The sequence below is a fragment of the Oncorhynchus gorbuscha genome, linkage group LG14 (assembly GCF_021184085.1).
Source record: "Oncorhynchus gorbuscha isolate QuinsamMale2020 ecotype Even-year linkage group LG14, OgorEven_v1.0, whole genome shotgun sequence".
NCBI lineage: Eukaryota > Metazoa > Chordata > Actinopteri > Salmoniformes > Salmonidae > Oncorhynchus > Oncorhynchus gorbuscha.
This window is the reverse complement of record NC_060186.1, coordinates 72,216,887-72,226,886: the sequence shown is the minus strand read 5'-3', so window position 1 is coordinate 72,226,886 and position 10,000 is coordinate 72,216,887. Positions and strand designations below refer to the sequence as shown.

The 10,000-nt window shown below is 45.9% G+C and overlaps 1 protein-coding gene across 1 annotated transcript in view; it reads left to right on the top strand.

Moving 5' to 3' along the window:
- Positions 1 to 10,000, top strand: part of LOC123995385 (calmodulin-1) — a 24,294-nt gene that overhangs the window by 10,070 nt on the left and 4,224 nt on the right. The window contains exons 3-5 of the mRNA XM_046298951.1: positions 217 to 360; positions 3,742 to 3,848; positions 4,200 to 4,335. Coding sequence (XP_046154907.1) covers positions 217 to 360; positions 3,742 to 3,848; positions 4,200 to 4,335 — 387 coding nt within the window. The remainder of the gene's footprint in view (positions 1 to 216; positions 361 to 3,741; positions 3,849 to 4,199; positions 4,336 to 10,000) is intronic.

The window sequence follows — 10,000 nt, the reverse complement described above, 5'->3', positions numbered from 1 at the left end:
ACACACATCATTCACTCAAGACGTGCTAACCTCGCACCATTACCATAGCTGGGGAGGTTAGCATTTTTTGGGGGGGGTATGATATTTATGCCTCTTAACGTTTTCTACATACTCCCTTTTAAAATGTAGCTTAATGTAAAGTGATACCCATCCCACAACCAGAGCTTGAGCGACCACCCAAGAAACACTTTCATTCTCCTCCCTCCCTTCTCACAGAGTTCAAAGAGGCGTTCTCCTTATTCGACAAGGATGGTGACGGCACCATCACGACCAAAGAGCTGGGCACCGTGATGAGGTCGCTGGGACAGAACCCCACAGAGGCGGAGCTGCAGGACATGATCAATGAGGTCGACGCTGACGGTGAGTGGAGAAGTGAACACACTCGATTTGTCAAAAAGGCAGGAAACAGGAAGCTTCTAGACAAACCCGATTGGTGGAAAGTGGCCAGAGGAAGCTGGGGTAGTCATGGACACTTGTCTTGTGTCATCAGAAGAAGATAAATTCAGTTGCTGGATCTAAATGTATCTGGTTATCTCCTCTGGATGATGAAGTACATTATGACAACCTAACTGTTACCTGCCTTACGGGCTGCTGGAGGGTACCAGCTCGCTGTCACAGTGTCAGCTTTACCAACGAGAGTCAGGCCTGTCACCGTGGTGAGTGACAGCTCTTTAAGAAACCTGTCCCAACACATAAACTTATCAACCCAACTCCCTCCTGCCTAGATAGTTCTGGCTGAGTCAACAGATACTCATGAATGGCACCCTATTCCTTTTCTAGTGCACTACTTTTGACCAGGTCCTATATGGGGATGCCATTTGGGATGCACTTTGAGTGATTGAGAATGAGGGTGATCGTGGTGGATGTCAGTCTTTGACTCTTAATGATGTTGGAAATGGAACCTGACAGCATCTAGGTGGCTGGTCAGACCTACCAAACTGAGGTGATGTCCTGTCAGTCATCTAGGGGGCTGGTCAGACCTACCAAACTGAGGTGATGTCCTGTCAGTCATCTAGGGGCTGGTCAGACCTACCAAACTGAGGTGATGTCCTGTCATGTCCAGACCTGTCAGTCATCTAGGTGGCTGGTCAGACCTGGTCAGACCAAACTGAGGTGATGTCCTGTCAGTCATCTAGGGGGCTGGTCAGACCTACCAAACTGAGGTGATGTCCTGTCAGTCATCTAGGGGGCTGGTCAGACCTACCAAACTGAGGTGATGTCCTGTCAGTCATCTAGGTGGCTGGTCAGACCTACCAAACTGAGGTGATGTCCTGTCAGTCATCTAGGTGGCTGGTCAGACCTACCAAACTGAGGTGATGTCCTGTCAGTCATCTCTAGGGGCTGGTCAGACCTACCTGAAACTGAGGTGATGTCCTGTCAGTCATCTAGGGGCTGGTCAGACCTACCAAACTGAGGTGATGTCCTGTCAGTCATCTAGGGGGCTGGTCAGACCTACCAAACTGAGGTGATGTCCTGTCAGTCATCTAGGGGCTGGTCAGACCTACCAAACTGAGGTGATGTCCTGTCAGTCATCTAAGGTGGCTGGTCAGACGTACTAAACTGAGGTGATGTCCTGTTAGCTTCTAGGGTTTTGGTAAATGGGGCCTTATCGATCGGACTGCCATATTGATCGATCTCACTGTTGCTTTTGGCTCGCTGTATATATCCAAAGTTCTCCCTTCTCTCTCTCTGTTCTCAACAGCAGGGCCACCGATTATTCCTCTCCTCTTTGTACATTCAGTTGCCTCAGTGATGTCAACAGCAGCTATAGATTCTTTACTAAACAAGCAGAGTGCATGACAAAGGAAGTAGAAAATGAGATTAGCTTTACCCCAGAGAGCTGTGCTGTTGGTCTCTGAGAGGAGAGAGGCTTTACCCCAGAGAGTTGTGCTGTTGGTCTCTGAGAGGAGAAGGCTTTACCCCAGAGAGCTGTGCTGTTGGTCTCTGAGAGGAGAAAGGCTTTACCCCAGAGAGTTGTGCTGTTGGTCTCTGAGAGGAGAGAGGCTTTACCCCAGAGAGTTGTGCTGTTGGTCTCTGAGAGGAGAAAGGCTTTACCCCAGAGAGTTGTGCTGTTGGTCTCTGACAGGAGAAAGGCTTTACCCCAGAGAGTTGTGCTGTTGGTCTCTGACAGGAGAAAGGCTTTACCCCAGAGAGTTGTGCTGTTGGTCTCTGACAGGAGAAAGGCTTTACCCCAGAGAGTTGTGCTGTTGGTCCTCTGAGAGGAGAGAGGCTTTACCCCAGAGGGCTGTGATATCACCTCTGAGAGGAGAGAGGCTCTGAAGTAGTGTTTATGTTGCCCTGTCATTTTTTTCTTATCATTCACTGTTATCCCTTCCCATTCAGTGTTATCCCCTCCCATTCACTGTTATCCCCTCCCATTCACTGTTATCCACTCCCATGTGAAAAAGAGTTGGACTTCATTGGTTTCATCTGTTTTCTTAGAGGCCTTTCTGCCTTGCCTATGAAAAGCTATTCTGTGGAATGAATGTAGTCACAGACAATAGAATGAGTCTGCTTCCTATAATTTGCCAAGATAGCAGTGCCATCTCTTACATAGGCTATATAATCACACCATCTCCCACTAGTTCTGTCTCAGCCAGCTCCCATCTTCTCTCCCACCACAGGCAGAGTCATAGCTCCATCTTTCTCCCACCCACCCCATCTCCCCCTCTCGTACTCCACAGGCAGAGTCATAGCCAAGAGTCAGTCAGCCAGCTCTCCATCACCCCCTCTCGTACGCCACAGGCAGAGTCATAGCCAAGAGTCAGTCAGCCAGCTCTCCATCTCTCCCTCTCGTACTCCACAGGCAGAGTCATAGCCAAGAGTCAGTCAGCCAGCACTCCATCTCCCCCTCTCGTACTCCACAGGCAGAGTCATAGCCAAGAGTCAGTCAACCAGCTCTCCATCACTCCACACCTCTTCCAGGGGCTTTTCCTGCCTTGCTACCTAGTGTCTAAACACACACATGCACTCACACACCTAGTTGAGTGTGTGTCCCTGTCTGTGTCCCTGTCTGTGTCCCTGTCTGTGTCCCTGTCTGTGTCCCTGTCTGTGTCCCTGTCTGTGTCCCTGTCTGTGTCCCTGTCTATGTCTCTGAGTGTTAGTTAACAGGTCATTATCTAGATACATGGGCTCTGATACTATACAGAAACTATACGTTTTGTTTGAAACCATTCGGTTTAATTAGAGAACAAATCGATTTGATGCTTCTCACATTTGTTGCATAAACACATTCATTTTCCATTCTAAATTAAAACCTGCTGCTGATGGAGCTCATGAGCTATGGCCTCTCTGAGCTATGGCCTCTCTGAGCTATGGCCTCTCGTACTCCACAGGCTCATAGCCAGAGTCAGTCAACCAGCTCTCCATCACTCATCCTCTCTACTCTACAGAGCTATGGCCTCTCTGAGCTATGGCCTCTCTGAGCTATGGCCTCTCTGAGCTATGGCCTCTCTCAGCTATGGCCTCTCTGAGCTATGGCCTCTCTGAGCTGTGGCCTCTCTGAGCTGTGGCCTCTCTGAGCTGTGGCCTCTCTGAGCTGTGGCCTCTCTGAGCTGTGGCCTCTCTGAGCTGTGGCCTCTCTGAGCTGTGGCCTCTCTGAACTGTGGCCTCTCTGAGCCTGTGTGTGTGTAAATTAAAAAATCAGCTATGACATAGCCAATGAATATATGGCACAATTTTGGATTTGCATTGCACTCTGCACCTTAACTGAATGTGGTAGTTCTTTCTCCTCCAATCCAGGCAACGGCACCATTGACTTCCCGGAGTTCCTGACCATGATGGCCAGAAAAATGAAGGACACGGACAGTGAGGAGGAGATCCGTGAAGCCTTTAGGGTATTCGACAAGGTAAGGTACTACATGTATTCAGTGCCAATTTTACCATGTACATTTTTGGCAACCCTCCCCCATCCTTGGATAGTAGATACTATTATCATCATACGCAATTTTGCTTCATTCTAAACTAGTAAACGGTCAACTTTCATAAGATTTACCTACCTTTTAATAAACACATTGTCAAAGTCTTCCTGGTATGATGGCGCTATATATATATCATTAACCGTCCAATGGGATTTAATTCTCCACTCATCATTACCCATTGGGGATTTGCCCCTTGGTTATATCCTGATTGCTCACCCAATGGGAATGCCTTTCCATCTATTCTCACCCAATGGGATTCCTTCTCTCCTGTGTCTCCAGGACGGAAACGGCTACATCAGTGCTGCAGAGCTCCGCCACGTCATGACAAACCTGGGGGAGAAGTTAACAGACGAGGAGGTAGACGAGATGATCAGAGAAGCAGACATTGATGGAGACGGACAGGTCAACTATGAAGGTAAGAGGACAAACCCGGTATGGTTAACCCAGCCACATGTAGCAGTGGTTATTAGATGGGAGACAACTGGACAGGTCAACTATGAAGGTAAGAGGACAAACTTCCTGGTATGGTTAACCAGCCACATGTAGCAGTGGTTATTAGATGGGAGACAACTGGACAGGTCAACTATGAAGGTAAGAGGACAAACCTGGGGGATGGTTAACCAGCCACATGTAGCAGTGGTTATTAGATGGGAGACAACTGGACAGGTCAACTATGAAGGTAAGAGGACAAACCCGGTATGGTTAACCCAGCCACATGTAGCAGTGGTTATTAGATGGGAGACAACTGGACAGGTCAACTATGAAGGTAAGAGGACAAACCCGGTATGGTTAACCCAGCCACATGTAGCAGTGGATATTAGATGGGAGACAACTGGACAGGTCAACTATGAAGGTAAGAGGACAAACACGGTATGGTTAACCAGCCACATGTAGCAGTGGTTATTAGATGGGAGACAACTGGACAGGTCAACTATGAAGGTAAGAGGACAAACCCGGTATGGTTAACCAGCCACATGTAGCAGTGGTTATTAGATGGGAGACAACTGGACAGGTCAACTATGAAGGTAAGAGGACAAACCCGGTATGGTTAACCCAGCCACATGTAGCAGTGGTTATTAGATGGGAGACAACTGGACAGGTCAACTATGAAGGTAAGAGGACAAACCCGGTATGGTTAACCAGCCACATGTAGCAGTGGTTATTAGATGGGAGACAACTGGACAGGTCAACTATGAAGGTAAGAGGACAAACACGGTATGGTTAACCAGCCACATGTAGCAGTGGTTATTAGATGGGAGACAACTGGACAGGTCAACTATGAAGGTAAGAGGACAAACCCGGTATGGTTAACCAGCCACATGTAGCAGTGGTTATTAGATGGGAGACAACTGGACAGGTCAGCTATGAAGGTAAGAGGACAAACCCGGTATGGTTAACCAGCCACATGTAGCAGTGGTTATTAGATGGGAGACAACTGGACAGGTCAACTATGAAGGTAAGAGGACAAACCCGGTATGGTTAACCCAGCCACATGTAGCAGTGGTTATTAGATGGGAGACAACTGGACAGGTCAACTATGAAGGTAAGAGGGCAGAAGGGGAGAGTGGGGTAAGTTGAGCCACCCTTGTTTCTAGGAAACCATACACAAAGTTTTAATAATTTTACCAAATATTTAGGAACAGGTCATCATATAAATGGAGTCTGAGAAGGAAGAAACCACGGTAACACTTTAATTGATACCCAGTGTCATAACACATTATGACACGGTCATAACCATGTTATAATACTTTTGTATATATAGTGTATGTGGACACCTCTTCCAATTAGTGTATTCGGCTAGTTTGCTGACAGGTGTATCAAATCCAACAGTTCGTCAAATTTCTGCCCTGCTAGAGCTGCCCCGGTCAACTGTAAGTGCTGTTATTGTGAAGTGGAAACGTGTAGGAGCAACAACGGCTCAGTCACAAAGTGGTAGGCCACACAAGCTCACAGAACAGGACCGCCAAGTGTTGTAGCGTAAAAATCGTCTGTCCTCGGTTGCAACACTCACTACCGAATTCCAAACGGCCTCTGGAAGCAACGTCAGCAAGAACTGTTTGTCAGGAGCTTCATGAAATGGGTTTCCATGGCCGAGCAGCCGCACACAAGCCTAAGATCACCATGTGCAATGTCAAGCGTCGGCTCGAGTGGTGTAAAGCTCGCCGACATTGGACTGTGGAGACTTGGAAACGCGGTCTCTGGAGTGATGAATCGCGCTTCACCATCTGGCAGTCCGACGGAAAAATCTGGGTTTGGCGGATGCCAGGAGAATGCTATCTGCCCTAATGCATAGTGCTAACTGTAATGTTTGGTGGAGGACGAATAAGGGTCTGGGGCTGTTTTACATGGTTCGGGCTAGGCCCCTTAGTTCCAGTGAAGGGAAATCTTAACGTTACAGCATACAATGACATTCCAACTTTGTGGCAACAGTTTGTGGAAGGCCATTTCCTGTTTCAGCATGACAATCCCTTCATGCACAAACCATATAGAAATGGTTTGTCGAGATCAGTGTGGAAGAACTTTACTGGCCTGCACAGAGCCCTGACTGCGAGCCAGGCCTGATCACTAATGTTCTTGTAACGCCAGGGTACCTCACTAATGTTCTTTGTGGCTGAAAAAGCGTGGGCATATATTATTATTCTTGTGGCTGAATGGAAGCAAGTCCCCACAACAATGTTCCAACATCTAAGCCTTCCCAGAAGAGTGGAGGCTGTTATAGCAGGAAAGTGGGGACCAACTCCATATTAATGCCCATGATTTTGGAATGAGATGTTTGACGAGCAGGTGTCCACATACTTCATAACTGCTGATAACTTGTCATTATATGGTCACTGTCATGACTCTTATTTACACCGGTTGTGACCTATACTGCATTATGTTATGACACTTACATAACAGTTTTCAAAACCCACATTTTTTTCAAATGAGTTTTTTTCCCTGCAAAGAAGTTTCCTTTCGTTTTGAAAGTTTGTTTCATAAATCATTTGTCTCTGTCGTAATTAATTATTTACAGACATGTTTTTTTTCTTCATATTTTAAATAACTTGTAGAAAATACACTTTGACACTGTCAAGAAGCATTTTGACCATCCCGTGTCACTTTACTTAGACTAAGAAAATACACATTATGACCATCATAATTATTTAAGCCAGATAGAAGGGCATGTATGTGATAGGCCTATCAGTCATCAGTCAAAAAGAGGGTATCTTTTCCTGATTCTGAAATCTGCTCCTACATTCATCAGCAACAGAGCAATGGGGTAGGTACATGTCTGACATCAATTGCAATGATAATCAATATTGTATATTTTCAGGAAATGTTATATAACATAAACATACTGTTGACAAGTCGGCTATGATGGTGTAATGGAATGTTTTACAATGGTGTAGGTGTCATAACCAGCCATAAAATAACGCAATACATGTCACAACAGGTCTAACTATTTCATGACAGTGTTATGACCATAATATAACAGGTTATGTCAGCTGTTATCATGTGTCATAAGGTGTCATGGCCGCGTCATAAGGTGTCATGGCCGCGTCATAAGGTGTCATGGCCGCGTCATAAGGTGTCATGGCCGCGTCATAAGGTGTAAATGGCCGCGTCATAAGGTGTCATGGCCGCGTCATAAGGTGTAAATGGCCGCGTCATAAGGTGTAAATGGCCGCGTCATAAGGTGTAAATGGCCGCGTCATAAGGTGTCATGGCCGCGTCATAACGGTGTCATGGCCGCGCCATAAGGTGTCATGGCCGCGTCATAAGGTGTCATGGCCGCGTCATAAGGTGTCATAGGCCGCGTCATAAGGTGTCATGGCATAAGGTGTCATGGCCGCGTCATAAGGTGTCATGGCCGCGTCATAAGGTGTCATAGGCCGCGTCATAGGCCGCGTCATAAGGTGTCATAGGCCGCGTCATAAGGTGTCATGGCCGCGTCATAAGGTGTCATGGCATAAGGTGTCATGGCCGCGTCATAAGGTGTCATGGCCGCGTCATAAGGTGTCATAGGCCGCGTCATAAGGTGTCATAGGCCGCGTCATAAGGTGTCATGGCAGGTGTCATGGCCGCGTCATAAGGTGTCATAGGCCCGCGTCATAGGCCATAAGGTGTCATAGGCCGCGTCATAAGGTGTCATGGCCGCGTCATAAGGTGTCATGGCCGCGTCATAAGGTGTAATAGGCCGGCGTCATAAGGTGTAAATGGCCGCGTCATAGTAGATCATATAAAGATTGTTCTATACATCAGTTGGGGTCTCTATAAGCTTCAACATGAGGTCCTGAACCGAGCATGAACGTGTATCCTTGTAGCTGTGTGGGCAAAATGGTTCCTTGGGGTAAGTTTAGCAAGTTGAGCAAATGAAAGTGTTTTCTTTCCAGGCGTAATGCAAGGCATTATCGCTGGGATATGAGGTAACGACAGGGCCTGTCCTATGTAAATAAAAATACATTATTAAAATTAAAGTGTTAGGTGTTGAAAGGTGATTTTAAAAGGCAAAATTGTGATTGTGTTGCATTGTTTGGGAAATAAAGTTAGCCATGTTTTTACAAGGTAGTGGTAAGATTTAATTCAGTACAGAAATGTGTAGGCAGCCACGTACCGTGTCCTGCAGCTCAATTTACCCCATACATTATTTTCAAAACTATGTTTACATCCATTCTGATTATTTCTAGGGATACACAACATCCTGAAGTGTATGTACAGTGGCTTCAGAAAATATTCATACCCCTTGACTTATCCCACATTTATCTGTGTTACAGCCTGAGTTCAAAATGGATTACATGTATGTTTTTCTATTCACACACCATACCCCCTAATGATTGAGTGAAATCATGTTTTTATAAATGTTAGCAAATGTATTGAAAATTAAATAGAGAAATATCAAATACAAATACCTAACCTATACCTAACAGATAATTGTATGTGGGGTACAACGATGAGGTAGCCGATCAAAAATCATGTTACACATTTATTATTGCACATGGAGTGAGTCCATGCAACATGTGACTTTTGAAGCACATTTTTACTCCTAAACTTATTTAGAATTGCCGTAACAAAGGGGTTGAATACTTATTGACTCAAGACATTTCAGCTTTTCATAATAATTGAAAAACATAATTCCACTTTGACATTATAAGGTAGGCAAAAATAATGATATCTCAATGTTAACATTCAAAATGTAGAATAAGCCCAAGGATGAATACTTTCTGAAGGCGCTGTAGATATCTTTGTTAGAAAGAATACTATATTTCCCTCTTGTCTACACCTAACCAAGCCACATGTAGCAGTGGTTATTAGATGGGAGACAGACAGGTCAACTATGAAGGACAGTAGTTGAGCCAGACTAGCTATGTGTAGTGTTCATTAGGGCTCACAACAGAAAGTTTCAAATCACTTTGCAATGGTTTACAAAACATCTGTTTCTTTATTGTAAGTCTAGGTAACCCTTCTCTGTTTCAGTCCATTTTAATCTAGAACCAGCTTCATGTAACGGTCAGTGCTAGCCCCGGAGCAGGCATGTAAACTCATATTTTACCACTGGCTGCCTCAACTTAAAGAATGGCCTGAGTCGCTCATCCTACTCGAGAAACCAACATTCGACCCCTCTGACGTCAAACTACTGACTGGTATCCCTTCTTTTCTTTCCAAAATAGTTGACCATGCTGTCTCTGACCAACTCTCGCTATCTCTCTCAGAACGATCTTCTTACCTTAACCAGTCAGGCTTCAAGACTGCTCACTCAACTGAGACTGCTCTCCTCTGTGTCACGTAGGCTCTCTCCACTCAACCTCATAGACCTTTGAAGCCGTGAACCATCAAATCCTCCTCTCTACTCTCTGAGCTGGGATTCTCAGGCTCTACACACTCCTGGATTGCATCCTACCCACTATTGGTGTCCCCCAGGGCTCGGTTCTAGGCCCTCTCCTCTTCTCTCTATTTACTAAGTCACTCGGCTCCGTCATATCCTCACATGATCTCCTATCATTGGTATGCGGATGACACTCAACTACTTTTCTCCTTCCCCCTTCTAACACTCAGGTGGCAACACGCATCTCTGCGTGCTTGGCAGATATCTCCGCTTGGAT